Source organism: Alosa pseudoharengus, unplaced genomic scaffold (genome assembly GCF_046254945.1).
Source record: "Alosa pseudoharengus isolate Yale_2024_CS ecotype anadromous, Long Island Sound unplaced genomic scaffold, YU_APseudo_1.1 YU_APseudo_1.1_scf_7, whole genome shotgun sequence".
NCBI classification, from domain to species: Eukaryota; Metazoa; Chordata; class Actinopteri; order Clupeiformes; family Clupeidae; genus Alosa; species Alosa pseudoharengus.
In genome coordinates this window covers 28773564-28791786 of record NW_027468859.1, presented here as the reverse complement: position 1 = coordinate 28791786, position 18223 = coordinate 28773564, and the positions used below count along the sequence as shown (strand labels likewise).

Here is an 18223-nt window from a genome sequence, read left to right as displayed (position 1 = left end):
CAAAAACTGCTTATCTAACACAATCTAACCAAGTGTTATTAATCTTATATCAAGATAAAAAAAAGTAGTTGGTATTGTTTTCAGTATAAAGAGACTTACCTAGCGCTTTCTCATGAAATCATTTGACTTAATTTAAGAAAAGTTTGACTTATTTTAAGACATCTCATCCTGAAAACAAGCAAATTTGTCTGCCAGTGCGTTAAGCAAATTTGTCCTAAAAACAAGCAAATTGGTCTGCCAGTGCGTTGAGTAAATTTGTCTTGATAAGACTCCTTAAAATAAGTCAAGGTCTTCTTAAATTAAGTCAAAATGATCTTACGGGAGAGCACTAGGTAAGTCTTTTCATACCAAAAACAATACCAAATAGATTCTTTGATCTTAATAAAAGACTATTAACACTTGGTTAGATTTCATTTTTTGCAGTCACAGTACCTATGTACCTATGTGTGTGCCACATTTCATGCGTTTTTACCAATGGGAAGCACCTCTTTTGGCATCACAATTCATCACGTTTTAGTCCGCACAAAATCCCAAATACCTCACTTCCTGTTGGGCGTGGCTAATGCATTGTACATACGAAAGTTGTTCATCTTGGGGTGATACACACACCTACCAAATTTGGTGTGTATAGCTAAAAGTATGTTACAAACATTGTGAGATTGTTATTTAATGTTGAACACCCTGATAGGTAATATGTAAGGTAAGTGCAATAGAAAAGGCTGTACAGTACATTCATCTGTCTTCACATGCAATACGCTGGCTGTTGAAATACTGTGACAGGATTATACAATAATATAAGGTATAAGAACAACTGAAAAAAAGGCACATACAGTACATTCAGTATTTCAAAAAGTACAGGATATATTGAGTCTTAATTCACTGAACCTGAAATGCAGCTCTATGAAGTTAATATGTTCATGTCAGATGAGTGTGTGTTAAATATCTTAAGGGTCACAATTAAATAAAGAGATTTCCTGAACCATGGGTAGAAGAGCCCATATATAATTGGATTTAAAGCAGAATTAAAATAACCAAGCCAGGTAAAAATCTCAAAAAGAATAGCTGGGGTAGAAAAATTTGTGTAAGGATCAACAATAGAATTGACAAAGAATGGCATCCAGCAAAAAATAAAAGCACCAACAACAATCCCAAGAGTTTTTGCAGCTTTCCGTTCTGTTTTGGAAACATGTTCATTATTCGGATTAAGGCCTCGGTTGACATCTTCAATCTTTTTAATGTGATCTTTGGCGACCGAGAATATCTTTGCATACAAACCTACCATAATAGAGCAGGGTAAGAAAAAAGCTATCAAGGTATCCAGTGCCCCCCACAGTGCATTGAACAGAAGGTTACAACTACCTATACAGTAAATGGACTTCAGGAAGTCATCAAGCCCTTTAACATTTGCCCTGGAATAGAGAAGACTGAAGGAGTAAGCAGCAGCAATGCCCCAACTTGCAGCTATCATGAGCCAAGCTACAGGTATTGTTATTCTTGTAGGATACAGCAGAGGGTAACAGAGAGCCTGGTGTCGATCAATGGCTATGGATATCAGGTGGAAAATCGAGACAGAGGTCAGGAACATGTCAAAGCTGGAATGCAGTAAACAGAACGCATCGCCATAGTACCAGCACCCATCCACAGATCTGACTATACTGAACGGCATCACAGTCAAACCCAGCAGTAGGTCTGCAAGGGCCAGGGACATCACAAGCAAGTTTGTCGGCGTGTGCAGCTGTTTGAAATGCACTATGGAGATAATAACAACCAGGTTGCCCAGAACAGTAAACACCATGCTGGTCCAAAACATAATGTATAAAACTACTTGCCTTGCCTGATTGTAACTACCTTTCAGGCAAGAGCCATTAACTAATGGATAGCAATATTGAACAGAAGAAATCTCCATGTCCATCTTCAATTGTCTTCTGTCACGGAAGCAAGAGACACACTGTGGTAAGAGAGTCTATGTCTCTCTTGCTTTTATATGTTTCGTTTCCCTGTCCTTTGTTGGAGGCTCCCAGGGGGCTTCTTCAGTTCTTCTGTTTTAGCCAACTATCTTTAAGCATGCAGAAGTGTCTGAAGCAATAGTATGATATTAGTATTTGAAAATGAAATTAAAAACTTAAATGGGAGAAATTGGAAATTAATTTTGAGATTAGATTAGAGATAAAATGATTACATTATCATCTATTGATTTTAGATGAACAGTGGTCATCTTTTTAGACACCCCCCCCCCCACAAATTAATAGTATTTTATTTATTACAAAAACATGTCAAGTTCACATTGCACACTGCAAAAAAATAATTCTAACCAAGTGTTATTAATCTTATATTAAGATTAAAAAATCTATTTGGTATTGTTTTTAGTATGAAAAGACTTACCTAGCGCCCTCTCAAAAGAACATTTTGACTTAATTTAAGAAGACTTTGACTTATTTTAAGGAGTCTTATCAAGACAAATTTGCTCAACGCACTGGCAGACAAATTTGCTTGTTTTTAGGACAAATTTGCTTTACGCACTGGCAGACAAATTTGCTTGTTTTCAGGATGAGATGTCTTAAAATAAGTAAATCTTTTTTTAAATTAAGTCAAATGTTTTCACAAGAAAGCACTAGGTAAGTCTCTTTATACTGAAAATAATACCAACTAGTATTTTTTATCTTGATATAAGATTAATAACACTTGGTTAGATTTTGTTAGATAAGCAGTTTTTGCAGTGCAGAACTGTTCTATTGCATCGTAAAAGCACCAACTACTCTTTCGAAAATTCTAAAACAACGATGTTTTTTAATACTTAACAAAATAACATTTGATAAATGAACCTTACATTTTTCAGTAGCCTTGGGTGTGTAGATTTGAACCAAATCTGGTTTGGTTCTTACCGGGGCTTTTACTGCCTGAAATATCTGATTTTGTTTACCACGCTCAGAGTTTATGTACGTGAAACTGGTTTTAGGATAAGGAAACCTATGTGTTTTATGACATTGTAGACATTATAGCAGTGTAATAATCAAAGCACATGCTTCACAGCCTATGGTGACCTAAGCAAAGGTGGATCAAGCATGTAATACCGGTACTAATCCGGTTGTTAAGTCGTGATGCAATAATGTGCAGATAATTCTTTTTCTGGGCCCAACTGGCTTCTTTTTTCAATAGACAGTAAAAAAAACTATTTAGTTACGCTATTCAGAGTGGCCCACAAGAAAATGATCATTCTACTACTCACTCGCTGTCTCAACTTAATAAAATCCTATCTTTTGCAGAGGCCTGGACATTACTCTTGATTTCTTGATTATATCCTCACAAATTACTCTGTTAGAGTTAAGCAATTTTGTTTTACCCTCACTAAAACGGAGGTGATGGTGACAAGGTTTACAGGGTGTGAAAACACTCAGGGTGGCTGCACTCGTAAACCTTTTTGGACGAAAGAGCTCTTGGGCCCGGAAACAAACAGGTGACGTTGAATTTAACAATCGAATAGTGACGCCAAATGAATGAGAGTATACTGCGAAGCAAGTGGCTTGCTATAGCCTTATGAAGAGGCAGTACAAAAGGCCTTACCACTACAAATAACTTAAACCCTATTGACATACTCACTCAATTAAATCCAGGTGCAGAAAACGTCATTGATGTAATTATACTGATTGATTTATTCCCCACTGTAAAATTATTCTCATTTCCAATATTTCGTTTTAACTTTAACACTATTAAGCCTACTGTTCGACTCTCTCGACCTTCTGTCTAGTGAATGTCTCTGTCATTGTGTGTGCCCCTCCTAACCCAACCGTGCATCTAAAATAAAACCCTCCAAGAGCTCAAACCCATTAGTCCCAAAAATAGGCCTTTGCTAATTGCCATAGTAGGGCAATTTATAGAAATACATATTTAATTACGGTAAGCAGTGGTGGAGGATGTTTATGCTGAAGTGTGGCCATTGTGAAAATATAACTTAGGTTTAGCCTCTTGTTATATAAAAGCCAACGCCCACTGGCGACGACATTCGAACGAATGGATTTGACGCTCAAGAGATAGAACAATTTTCGAAACTTTGGCGTTGGCACGCACCAGAGGCCGCCAGTGGGCTTTGTTCTATTAAAAGTAATGGAGCTCTAAACGTTGGCGTCATTTTACGTACGTCAGATGCTGCCAGTGGCCGTTGGCCTTAAGGCCGCAGGTGGCTACCCACGTGACTTTCACAGCTGACTGGCTGTAATACTCAGCTGCTTATAAAACAACACATGGCTGTGGCACCAAAGGGTCTTCCTCATGGTTCCTGTATGATGTTATAAACTCTATAACAGTAAAGCATGTTAAAGTACAATTATTATTACTACGGTATAATGTGAGATGAGTGTGAAATCTAATGTATTTTTATAAACCTATGGCCACATGCTTTTGGAGAATAGGCCTGTAATATATGTGTTATCCTGTACTTTAATACTTCCAAAATGTCTCTCTGAATACTCACTTTCAATAATAATTCAAGGTGGTCACTCATCCGGGAAACAGTAGCCAGCAAGAGCAGTGACCTTGTGGATTCACAGACATCCCTAGTGTCTGTGCTAATTGGTCTTGGGAGAGGTTTCACTTTTTCACATGTATAGGCTAATTGGGAATGAACTACTGTATGTTGGTCTGGTGTGTCCCTGCCAATTAAAGGTGTTGGTAAACACAAACTCTCTAAATGATGTAATAGCTCTCTATGGCTCAATTACCAACTGTGTCAGTATAGCATGGCTGTTTTGATTAAATGTGATGACCTTGTTGAAGCGTTCTACAGAGGTCATGCTGTTAAGCTGACACAAAGACTCATCTCTTTTGTCTTTGTTCACTGCTGCAGTTTCCTTGTGTAGTTATGATACTAAGACATGACATCAATTGAGATGAGATCAAACGATTCCTGTTCATTATACACTGTCAAATGATTTTCTTCTGACACTTGGGTCTTGTAGTGTCCCAAAACAATGAATTTGCAAAGGGAGATTATAACACTATCATTAAATAGCATAAAGGGAACATATTTTTGTCTCACTTACTGGTGTGCCTTTTGTAGGGACAACAGAAACACTAATGTAAATTGTGAAAAAGGCAAGTAAAACTGACCTCAGGCACAACTTTTGGGTGGTTATGCACTCCAGGCCTGGTCTCAACACAATGTGAATATCTGGTGGGTGTCTATTTCAAAAGTCCTCTTTCAGAAGATGGTGAAAATCAACAAATTAGAACATTCCAGAATACAGATTTCCAAGTACAACTTATATATCTATTATAAATATCTATGGTGTGTTCACTCTACTTTAGCCTATGTAGGCTACACCACTCATATTCCTAGCCTGTAATGGGCATAATGTTGGATCGTCCATCATGTTGCCATTAGTTTTCATTAACAAATTGTGAGCTAGATGATGTTGGTACTGATATACACTGTTGAAACAATTAAAAGCCAATGGACTTTTCGTTTTTGTTCAGATTCTCACTGGAGGTCAGCATATAGACCCTATCAATCTCATGAAATGACAATTCTTGGCCAGGGCCCACTTGAAAAAGAGATAACAATCTCAATGTGTTTTTTTTCTCTGGTTAAATAAAGGTAAACAAACACCAACAACAACAGTGAATATGTATTTATTACTAAAAGCTATGTTTACAGAGAATCAGCTGACTAGATTCTAAATCACATTTGTTCATTTTTGTTTGGTAGTTGGTGGGAGTTTGCAACTGTACACAATTAACAATAGTAATCATTACAAGCAGATTTAAACATTTTTAATGTATGTATAACCAAATCATTTCAGTCATAGAATAACACATTGAGAAAATGTACCCATTTTATAACAGACCTTTTAGTAGGATTTGAAAATATTTTCTAAACCAAGTAAGGGAGAAGGCATAAATTATGGGATTAAACATAGAGTTTAAGTAGGCAAGCCACATTAAAATCTCATATAAAACTGCAGGTATGGAATGCCCTGCTACTGGATCTATGATATTGCATATAAAAAATGGAGTCCAACACAACATGAAAACACCAATGACAATTCCAAGTGTCTTTGTGGCCCTATAATCTATTTTAGTCACATTGTGTTTGCCGATTCTGACTTGTCTGTTGGTCTTATGGATGATGTTAGTTTGTCTTATTGCAATGACTAAAATCCTGAGGTAAATGCTTGAAATGACAGTTAATGGGATGAAATAGAACACAAAAAAGTACAAGATACCTATTTCTTTTTCATGTAAGGCCGAGCATCCTCCTATGCAGTCAAAATAAGCGCTTTCAGTGGCGTCTCCCCTATCACCAGGGAAAAATGCTACTGCAGACCCAAAGATGGCAGATACAATCCAGCTGACAGAGATCATAGTGAACGACACACATGTTGACATTCTGTTGTGGTACTGCAGGGGCTTACTGACCGCATAGAAACGGTCGATAGAAATACAGGTCAGATGCAAAACTGAGGCACAGCAAAGAGTGATGTCAACACAGGCATAAAATGTACACAAAAAATCGCCAAAGTACCAGCAGTTTTCCAAAGATTGAATCATGTTCGCAGGCATAACAGTTATACTCAACAGCAGGTCAGCCACAGACATGGAGAAAACAAGGTAGTTGGCGGGAGTTTGCAACTGTACAAAATGAACAATAGTAATCATTACAAGCAGATTTCCCCCCACTGTGACGATGACTGTGGAGGTGAGAAGAAAATACAGTGGTATGCGGAGGGATAAAGGGTAGGTGGACCGGGTGCAGGAGCCATTCAGTCCTTCATAGCAGAACTGCACACTTGGAACTACAGAGATGTTCATTTTCGTAAACCTGTTCGGAAAGAAATTGTTTTGTTTTTTTGAGTATTTCAATTCAGCAGGATTTTGACAGTATAAAAGCAGGACAGTTCCCCCCTTTAAAAAGTAAAACATTTAATCACTTTGTCGCTTATTTGATTTAGGATAGGACTCAAAGAAATATTAAAGTAATTTATATTAATTCAATTGTTTTTAATCATTACTCATCACATGCTTACTTATCTTACCTTTTTGATAGTGATAAGTCAGTCTTCCTGAACCTTCCTTTGAGAGCAGTGGGTAGAGGTTTAGAAGTGTCAGTGTGCTCCCTCCTAGGGTCCACATTTATACTATGGCAAATTCAAAACTCTGTAGGCTACTCAAAGGCTCAAATTTAGTAGCCTATTACTCAGAAGTTCGGCTGGCATCCAGGCTACAAATTTAGACCAATCAAACATCAGGATGTTCTGAATGACTTCACCTCTCCATTGCATAATTAATGAAACGTGCAAGTACACGATTTATACAGTTTCTTTACAATTAGTGAGTTATATAGGCATAGTGGTATCTCTGTAGAATACAAATTATTACACAATAAAGGGAGACATGAGAGAGTGCGACATTTTCTTCATGAGAGAAGCATCAAAAAGCCCATTACAGTTGGCCGATGCTTTTTATCCAAAGCAACTTACATATGTCAATTATATTACAAGGGTCAATGTTCCCGGAGCAACTCGGGGTTAAGTGCCTTGCTCAAGGGTACAATGGTGGAAGCCGGGAATTGAACCCACAATTTTTCTGGCTACTGCATGCTATCCTTAACCACTTCGCTACCACCGTCCCATCACTAGACATGGCCGCTCAAATTTATAATGAGTTTCAACTGAAAGACACAGTTATTTTTCTCCTCCCCAATAATGACTGCTGGAAAAATAATACAAATAATGATTGCTGCCATTGGCAGTGGTGTTTATATACTTCTTATTCACATCTTTCACATAATTCAACAAGTAGTTAATTTATCTGCTTAACTCTAAAAGAATTTCAAGTTTTTGCCTGAAATTGCACTGTGCCTATTTACAAGGGCACTCTCGGAACAAATTTACACTTGATGAATTTTGCCCAAAGATTTGACCAAACAAGATAATTTTGAATGCCTTTCTAAACCAGCTGTAAAACAGTGCATATACAATAGGGTTACAGGTTGAATTGAAATAGCCGATCCACACAACCATGTCAAATACCAAAGGTGGAATGGAATAACCAATAAATGGATCAATTATGTTACAAATAAAAAATGGCAGCCAGAGGGACAAAAATACACCCATGATAATGGCGAGTGTTCTGGTGGCCTTTCTCTCCATTTTGGAGGCAGAGGTCCCATTCGTATTGTGCTTGTCTTGAATTGACCGAGCTTGTTTCTGTGCAATGCTGTAAATTTTTGCATATATGGAGAGCATTATGACTCCTGGAATGTAAAATGAAAGAACAGAAGATAAAGCCCCAGACAGTCCGCCCTGAAACAAAATGCAAGCTCCTTCACAGTAGAAGTTGTTATAGTAAAACTCCTCATAGCCCAAAATGTTGAGCTCAAGGAAAATCATCCCAAATCCAACAAGGCCAGGGACACTCCAGCTGATAAAGATCATGGCCATGGTCACGGAGGGAGTTATGGTGGTTTGGTAGCGGAGTGGGTGGCAAATAGCGTAATATCTGTCAACAGCAATGAAAGATAGATTCAAAATGGATGCATTGCAAAGCATCACATCAATGCTCGAGTGAACCTTGCAATAAAAATTACCCAAATACCAGCAAGTTTCCACAGAGCGCACTATGGAAGGTGGCATCAGAAAGGCACCCACAAGCAGGTCGGCCATAGCCAACGACATGATGAGATAATTGGTTGGAGAGCGGAGCTGTTTGAAATGGACCACAGTAATGACCACCAGTAAGTTCCCAATCACCGTTAGCAGAACTGTGGTCCCAAAGAAGATGTACAGGGGCACACGAATCACCACTGGATAGATGAACTTAGGACAGGAGCCATTCACAGATTCATAGCACAGAGGAACTGCACCTCTGTTGTCAGGATAGGTTTGGTTCTTTCCTGCCATCTTACCTGATCAAATAAAAAAGAATGTAAAAAAGAAAGTAAAACATTCAAAACCGCACTATTAACCATGTGCCATACAGTGAAGGGATGCCATACATGATACACAAGTACTTCACAGCACATTTAGTACTATTGCTACATCAATGATACATTCTCAAAAACAGCAATTATAATACATTGTAACACAAGAGCAACCAAATATCACAAATATTTTTCCCAGTGCACTGGAAATGTAGTAGTTGGACAATGCCCATCTTAAATACCAGATAAGAAGTCAATTACAGATAAGAAGTCAATTACTGATAAGAACTCAATTTAAATTTCAGTCAATTAACTTCTATATCAAAATTAATTATTGGGTTTAAATGTGTTATAATAAAATCCAAGAAAATAAACAGATTGTCTCTTACCACGGTCAGAACTTTGACAACTCCAAGTGATAAAGACTCATATTTATCTTTGCCATCCTGGGGCTATTGCCCGGAGCGGTTTCACACTTTTGCCCAGCACTGTCTGTGCCCTGTCCCTTGGGTATGTTCCTGGTGTTAATTAACCCCACTCCTGGTCATTAATTCTCTTTGGATAAAACGTAGCATAATGTTGTTTATTCTATGAATCTATTTTACAGCGCAATCAGATATTTATTGTACTTTAAGTTACGGTCAGATCCTCACTGTATAAAATACTACTGCGGTATATTGATCATAACATAGTGCTCAGTGTTCCCCTACTGTTGCATGATGAGCCACCACTTTTGTAACTGTGTCCTGGATTCAGTTGATTTTGCAAAATTCTAGTAATCTGAGTATTACCAACTGCCATCGGTTAAAATTGAATGGCCCATGGTCTGAATGGCAGGGCCGTAGTCACCATAGACATTGAGGGGGACGTGTCCCCCCCCAATATTCAAATATGACTAAAATGTCCCCCCAATATACGAACATAGAAAAATAAAGAAAGAAAAAAGCGCTATACTAGGCCTACAGGAAACCAACACGCACCACCATCTGAAATGTAATCAAACGTAAATAACGTACAAATTAGTGACCTGATGGTTCCAGAGTAGCCTACACCTCTGAGTGGTTTTCAGTTTTTCGTTAGTGGCGTGCGCTATTAAAAGCTTCCATTTACTGCACCCTACTGCGGTGAGGTAGGGCTGTCAACAATTTCGCAAAAGCTATACCGGTACAATTTTCACAAAACTTGTTGGAAAGGTGTAGCACAGGCTAAGGAAATCCCATACATTTTTGGAGCCGATCAGACTCAAAGGGAAACATTTTCCATTGTAGCCTATTCTCGCAATGATAGCAAAAGTGAAACGTTTTATTTTAAATGATGAATTTGTGTCACATGTCTTTCAACATAAACTAGATGTACCGCATAGCAGTACAAAATATGACCGCCGCTCAGTCCTGTACATCCGTTCCGCGAACATAAATCACACTAATCAATTTGTATCCATCTTCTACTCCATCCCCCACTCTGCACTGAAACCTTTGTGCTTGTTTGGCATGCCTGTGAGTGTGTGTGTGCGGGCCGCACAGCAAGTAGCCTACTGGCGCTGCGAAGGTGAATAGATTTGTAGCACTAGCCAAAAAATGTGTAGCATTGTTATAAAACCTTTAAAATTTCTAAACAATCACAAGTAGGGCAGTTCATCACAGTTCATCCATTGCAACTGGACTGATGAAAGGTCATGTACACCTGTAGGCTACATTGTATTTGGGGAAAGCAGAAGGTATCAGTTTTACATTTATTTATTTATTCATTTATTAACAAACAAAACAATCCCTGTCATTTCCATGCAGTTTTCAACAGCTATCAAGAAGAGAGGTCATGCCATGGATTTTTGTGAATGTTTCTTCTTCTACATATGCAAGATTTTAGTCTTCATTAGTTCATATGATATTCAACTTTATTGTCAATGCACAAATTAAATACCAATAGTCTAAAACGAAATGCAGTTTTACATCTAACCAGTGGTACAGATAACTGACCAAAAGGGCCTTCATGAAATGCGTAGCTAGACTGTTCACATTTTAACGGGCCAAGTTGAGAGCTGCGTCCGTTATTGTTCGTGGGAAAAATACTGATTTCCACATTGCAAATCCTGAATCTTTGGTCAGGGACCACCAGCAATGTCCTTACAGACCACAAGTGGGCCGCGGACCACTGGTTGAAAACACCTGGCTTACAGTATCAAGCGGACTTAAGCTGCCACCTCTTGGCGAAAAGTTGTAATAGATTTCACCCAGCTGCGTGAATCACAGACTCGAATAAAGTGGCCACTTCTAAATGGGACCCACTGTAGAGTAGCTGAAGGTCTGTGGCTAAAGCAGCCATAATGAAAGTGTTATCATTGTTTGGATACTTCCCACACACACATGCTTTTTAATCGCATAGACTACAACTACCAAGCTGGAATCAAAGCACATCGATTCACCTCTCACACCCTAAACAAGCACTTCAAACAAACAAGCGTCTCAGTCTCACGCATGTATAGCCATAGGCAAAACTGTATCAGACGTAACGTTGGTAAATCATTGCACAGAATGATTTTTGTAGCACGTGCAACCCTGCCCTGGATACATCTCTCAAAGTGCTCTCTAAAACATTTGGTTTAAATGGAGATGTAGCCTAGATCATCACTGGTGCGTTAATAAATCTACGTTGTGACGAGTTGACACAAATGATTCACTTAGACGAATTAATGTAGTCTAGTCGTCTCAGCCCTATTACTTTACTTTGAGCCATGCTCTTCCTTAAGGTTACTGAAACACCTTTGAAAATAGAGGATTGTTTGGGAATGAACGTTAGCTCAGATGCTTTTTTAGACTTTTTGTGGTCTTAATGCAACATTTTACAAAGCACTGACAGGACCACCAAGGACTGTGAGCGAATCAACAGCAGAAAAACCTATTTAGCAAGCAGAAATGTCCCAGCCTGTTTAGGATGCTTCATAGACAGGTTATCTTTCAGGTAGGCCTATTTTTTCCATTAGAAAACCATCACGTTAGCGAACACGTTGTGGCTAACTCACTTAGCTCCTGTAGGCTATGGTCACAAAAGAATGAGATGACAGTCGAAAGATAATTACAGCGCTGATATCAATTTGCTTGGTAAGCGCATTTATGGTTTTCTACAAATACACCAATAATGAAATTGGCCTCCATCACTCAACCAATGCTAACGATAGGCCTAACATTATTTTACCTAGGTTGTAGGCTATTGATACAACTTGTATAAGATTAACGTACCTGCAGTAAAAACCAAGCATGTCCGATAAACATTCTCAGATTTATTTCGGCTTCAAGAAGAAATGGGAATTACATTTCATGTGAAAATCATCCTACCCTTATTAGACGTTCTCTGCGGTAAACTACAGTGTTGTCCTTGTAGGAAGCGTCTATTTTCTTTCCAACCCACTTTGGAAAACTTCCAACAAAATTACGTCTCACTGCAACGATGCGCCATCTGGTGGACAAACGACTACGTAACGCCAATACTGGAAATGCAGCCAAATGATGATGAATATTTGGTTTTCCTTTAATCCTACTGAATTTGTTATTATGTATTGGCCGTTCTAATTGCCGATACCGATAGTATGTGCGTGCCTGTGTGTGTGTGCGTGTGTATATGTGTGCACCACCATCTACAGGCCAATGAGTGTACAGTCACTAAATGTACACATAACTTAATTTTTTTAGACCTCCCCCATGGATGAAATTCTATGAAACGTGGCATACCCCCAGAGAATGTCAGGTTAATCATACACATACAATTTGGTGCAGTTCTGAACATCTTAACTGAAGAGAGGGGCAATTAAAGCAGAATGATATTGCTTTTTCATTTTTTACCGGGGGGGGGGGGGTGCATATCACAAATGAGTGATTATGGGCTAGGTTGATGTGGGCCCTTGAGACCAACATACCATAAAAAATTTCTTCATCCTCGGTGCCATGGTTTAGGTATGCACACAAGTTGGAAAAAACATTTACAATGCACTGGCGGTGAAAGCCAGAAAGCGGACAATAACCAAAGAAAGGAATTTGCACCTCCATTCACCAATTAAAGGCTGTAGTAGGCCTAGTGTTTCTACATGTTGGCACAAAACATAATTTCTGTCAGAAGCCAGTCTATAATGCTGGGGGTAACATGAGGTGAGTCAGACAGAAGAGGGGCCTGTCTTAGTAGCCTATTCCTGAATCCTGTCCCTTTCTAACGCTAGGTTACAGGGACGCTGGCGAGACACGCCGCTCCGTCTGGCATCATGTTTTTGTTTGTATTTATGTAATTTTATGTAATGTTCTGTTCATTTTTTTTATTTATTTTTCAAGTTAAATGTAATCACTCTTTATTTATGTTATTTTCGATCGTTTTTGTATTATTCTTAGTCCTTTTTTCTGATCAAACTCGGCTGACACCATCAACGTCAAGTTAACGTTAACGTTAACCAGCTTCCATTGGGCTGATGAGCGCCTTGGCTAGCCTGCCTTATGTCTCTGAAGTCCCTCATCCATCCGTGACGCTGCACATCCAATGTCTGGACGGAGGGATTGCTCAGCAAGGGTGCCTCAATCTGCAAGAGATCTGCAGCTGCCACGACCACCGAGCTGCGACTGACATGCGAGCTGCTATGCTAGCATCTACCGGTGCCTGGAGTCTGGATTGAGTGCTAAGAAACTCTGATGACCGCGTCAACCATGAAACAACAAACGGTCACTGTCTAGGACCACCGAGCTGATAATCAGCAGGGTCGCCCATCACAAATTCGGACTGTCTTGTCCTTCCAGTGCTCTCCAGACTGCCAGTGGATTCTCCGGGTTGGTCAGTTATTAAGAACTTTTGGTGTTGCATCGTGAAGACACAGCTGTGCGCAGTTGTCACGCGGGTCATCTTTGCCCCTTGGACATTTTCAGCCGTTTGGAAATTGGACTCATTTTATTTTTAATTTGTATTTATTTTATTTATTAATTTGTTTCTTGTATGTCTTGGTGTCACGGGTACGCTGGCGACTACGCCGATCCGTCCGGCATCTTTTGTGTTTGTTATTTCTTAAATGTATGTCTTGGTGTCATGGGTACGCTGGCGACTACGCCGCTCCGTCCGGCATCTTTTGTCTTTGTTAGTCTGTGTCAATGACAATGTCTTATATGTGAAGCGCTTTGGGTTGCACTCTGTGCATGTTAAATGCGCTATACAAATAAATCTGACTTGACTTGACTTGACTAACTACGGGCCCTATCATGACATTCTAAAGTGCATCGTCACTCGTCAAAAGTCTATTGAAATTTAGTAGGATGTCCAGTTCACATTGGGAGGGGTTTCGTTCTCAAAAGTGGAGCGCATGGCGTAACAAGGTGTTCCTAGGTCTTTTAATCAGTCATATGGGTGTGTTTGGGGCGTAACATCACTTTAAACCAATGAGAATGACATCTGTCATTCCCTTTAACGGCGCAACGCGCGATATGTCAAATAAATGCATCGGTATTTTGGCATTCAACGGCGCATTTGAAGGAGGCTGCTTGCGAGACTGTATGGAATAGTCATTCTTAAACCATGCTTTACTAAAACCTAGCATAGCCTTCACACATTTGCACTCGTCTATTATTTGAACTCATTGGCAAAGTGAAACTAACTTCACCAAGGAATCAGTCAACGACAAGACAGTTATATGCAGTTACTTTCACTATTGACTGACAATGGGTTACCATCGAAAACATAGGCTGGAAAAAGCAACACTTACCCTAATGTTGCTCAAATGACTGAATAAAACAACATTTATCCTGCAGAGGAGTTGCTTATATCTCGTGACAGTGCGTCTTCAGCTGTGCTCCATACGTGTCTCTCGCCTCTCCCCTAATCACTTTTAACCGTCATTACCAATTTGCAAATGATGGTGAATAACTACTCATCATGAGATGTACAGTATTTCATAATATTCTAATTATGTTTACCATTGTAATCGTGCAATTTGTAATGCTTTGCATGGACGTGCGCTGGTGTGCGTTCATGAATGATAGAAGGATGGTGCGTGCACCTGCCAATATGACTGTTGACATGCGCTCTTAAAATAGCATATGAACAACTCGCCATTGACTTCTGACCAGGTTTAGGTGGTGTATGATAGCGATTTTTAGACAACGCGCCAGGTCCCTCCCTAGGTTGTTAATTGCCACATCCCTGGGTGCAATGCTTAAAAAATAAAGGTGCAAAATAACGAATTCAACTTCGCGCCGGTGAATAACGAACTTTACGCCATGCGCTGGTGACCCAAAATACAGCCCTACGTTAAAATTGTGTGATTAGCCGCCACCCGCCAGCATAATAACATCTAAATTAAAAGACAAAATCTTATTAGGCTATAGGTCCAAACCTCTGAGGGCCAGATGTACGTACATTTGCGAACGTAGCGTTATCAGCGTCATGGACACACCGCAGATTGCGAACGCTGTCAGACCCAAGTTTCCGTCGTATTTATCAATCATTCAACCCTTAGTGTAAACTGCACCTTTCTCTGCCTTTCTCCGCCCATAAACGCAATTTACGAACGTCCACAACTGAATGGCAGCGCCTACATACAAGCGCAGTTGAATGAAGTTAACTGATGACAACATTAAAAAGAATCAAACGTTTAGCGATTATGAAATAAGTATAAGTATAAGTAAGTATATATACTTTTTTGATCCCGTGAGGGAAATTTGGTCTCTGCATTTAACCCAATCATGAATTAGTGAAACACAAACAGCACACAGTGAACACACAGTGAGGTGAAGCACACACTAATCCCGGCGCAGTGAGCTGCCTGCTACAGTGGCGGCGCTCGGGGAGTTTATATACTTATACTATATTTTTTATTTGACAGGACAGTGGAGATAGTGACAGGAAGCGAGTGGGGAAGAGAGATGGGGTGGGATCGGGAAATGAACAGTTAATAAATATTAGGTATGCACACATACTTTGTAGAAATGTGAAGAATATGGATAATTATATTGTATTTATGTAAAGATAGCATAATACAATATAATTTTTTTCTAATTATGATGTTTGGTATACCAGCAGCCGGTTCAGTTTTGTGTTGAGATTCAGTGCTGTGTTATAGGGCAATGTTAACATTTTGTACAATGGTCAAATATGGAAGAACGGCAAAAGTGAGGACTAAAAAACCAAAACAAAACAAATGTAAAAAAACACTAATAAATATAGCCGCAAGCGAAGCGGCTGAAAGAATTGTGAATAAGCATTATAGTCTACTGTATTTCTCCTGTCCTTGTCCTATGCAAGCATCCTTTGTTTATCCTTGAATGATTAGAATTCAATGAAAGCCTGTCTAGAGGCCTTTTGCTTATCACCAGGTGTGAAATGTTAATGTTTGTAGAACAGTGAGGGGCCAGGCCTCTGAGGAACTTCCCAGGAAAGGGGGTAGTTTTAATTAAAAGACAATAGAAGCTGACCAGACCTGATGAAGGCCTAATCCTCATCCTCCCTTTCTATTGCATATTCAAACTGGGTTGGACCTAGAGGTCACTCCTTCTTTTGTTTGTAACATAAAGTTAGAATACACCTCTGTGTAGTTAGAGATACGGGTGAATCCTCTTGGTGAAACTTGTATCTTTGTGTGTATCTTTGTGTGTGCGTGTGTGTGTTTTAGTGTAGATGTGTGAAGTCAGGACACTAGTAAGTTGACATGCACCTAAACTGAATTAATGTAATGAATCTAATATCAATATCCAAAATAAATGAAAAAAATCCTTCTTTTGCCAGTTGGTGGCACTATACCACACACAAGGCATGTGAATATCATCATCATAATAATATCCAATATTTTTGAAAGTTTCCAACCAATTAACCAACGTGTGGTCTATGTCTGGCACACTTCCTGTTTGGTCAGCTGGTGACGCTAGACCAGGTTGGCAGTTTGGGCATGTGGATATCATCAGATTTATATTAACTAATATTTTGTTAATAAATACCAAAAACTATTCTGACTTTGGCCAGCTGGCGGCGCTACAACAGACAGGCGTGTTTGGATGTCATATACACCTAATCTGATAAATCTGATGAATCTGATTGTGATATCCAACAGAAGTGAAAAAAACAAATTTCTTCTTTTGCCAATTGGTGGCGCTATGCCAGGCATGTTAATAGGACATATGAATATCATCATCATGATATCTAATATTTTGTAAAATTTCAGATCAATCAGTCAAAGCATAGAACATTTTTGGCACATTTCCTGCTTGGCCAGATGGTGGCGCTATGCTAGGCATGTGAGCAACACATGTGAATATCATCACAATAATGATATCCAATATTTTATAAAGTTTCAGATTAATCAGTTAAGGCATTGCCCATTTCTGGCACATTTCCTGTTTGGCCAGGTGGTGGTGCTATGCCAGGCAGGCCCATTGGGTGTCTGGATATCATCATAATCATAATATCTATTAACTTAAGAAGTTACAGACCATTCATTCCATGCACTGTGACTTTATGACACATTTCCAGTTTATGTGGCGAGATATTAAAATCATACCGTATTACAACATATCAAAAATTCTTTCACAATTTAACACCAGAGACATCTTGGCATAGTCAGGTCCCAATAAAAGAAAATAATGATAATAATAATAATAATAATAATAATAATAATCCTTACAAAAACAATAAGGCTTTGCACCTTGGTGCGCAAGGCCATCCCGGCCCTGCACCATCGGTGCTCGGGCCCTAATAATAATAATAATAATCCTTACAATCCAAAACCAAGGAGATGATAGTGGACTTTTAAAAGAATGAGGAGCAGGCTCGGACTGGTAATCTGTACAACCGGGCAAATGCCTGGTGGGCCGGTCCACATGTGGGCCGGTGACCTGCAGGAATTTTTTTATTATTATTATTTAGCCTGTTTGCGGCCCGTCATGTAGGCCTAGGCCTAGCCTATAAATGCAGTTGCATCCATTTGGCTTGGGGGGGTGACAGGTCAATAATTTTGCCCTCTTCACGACAGGTTCAGTGTGTGTTACGATCGCGACCCCCTGCCCCACCCCTCAAGTGGATTTGTCCAAGCAGCCGCTAGGTTTGTGGGGAAATAGCCATATACGAGTGCATGGTAGCCTGGGCTGTATAAGTGCCCTCCGCTGGCTGGTGTTCACATCATCGCAGTTTAACCGTAAACAGCAATCAGAGGTCTAGTTTTATTTCATAAACATATTGTTTTTATAGATGTTAGTTGCACGCGCTACCAAGAGCTTCCATTTACTGCACCATGTAGGCTACTGTAGTGCGGTTCTGTCAACATAAAGAAACTACGGGTAGTCTACAATTTTCGCACAA

At 39.4% G+C, this 18223-nt stretch overlaps 3 protein-coding genes across 3 annotated transcripts; all 3 read right to left on the bottom strand.

Annotated features, from left to right (window-relative positions):
* Positions 1-898: 898 nt before the first annotated feature.
* Positions 899-1912, bottom strand: LOC143109271 (trace amine-associated receptor 13c-like). The gene has a single exon (XM_076271929.1). The coding sequence runs from the start codon at positions 1910-1912 to the stop codon at positions 899-901; it is 1014 nt and encodes a 337-aa protein (XP_076128044.1).
* A 3917-nt stretch (positions 1913-5829) lies between these two features.
* Positions 5830-6804, bottom strand: LOC143109270 (trace amine-associated receptor 1-like). The gene has a single exon (XM_076271928.1). It carries the CDS (start codon positions 6802-6804, stop codon positions 5830-5832), a length of 975 nt encoding a protein of 324 aa, XP_076128043.1.
* Positions 6805-7853: 1049 nt separating this feature from the next.
* LOC143109269 (trace amine-associated receptor 1-like) lies at positions 7854-8894 on the bottom strand. The gene has a single exon (XM_076271927.1). It carries the CDS (start codon positions 8892-8894, stop codon positions 7854-7856), a length of 1041 nt encoding a protein of 346 aa, XP_076128042.1.
* Between the last annotated feature and the right edge of the window lie 9329 nt (positions 8895-18223).

Coding starts and splice junctions, on each gene's coding strand:
- LOC143109270 (XM_076271928.1), bottom strand. CDS start 6,804: ATGAACATCTCTGTAGTTCCAAGTGTGCAGTTCTGCTATGAAGGACTG.
- LOC143109271 (XM_076271929.1), bottom strand. CDS start 1,912: ATGGACATGGAGATTTCTTCTGTTCAATATTGCTATCCATTAGTTAAT.
- LOC143109269 (XM_076271927.1), bottom strand. CDS start 8,894: ATGGCAGGAAAGAACCAAACCTATCCTGACAACAGAGGTGCAGTTCCT.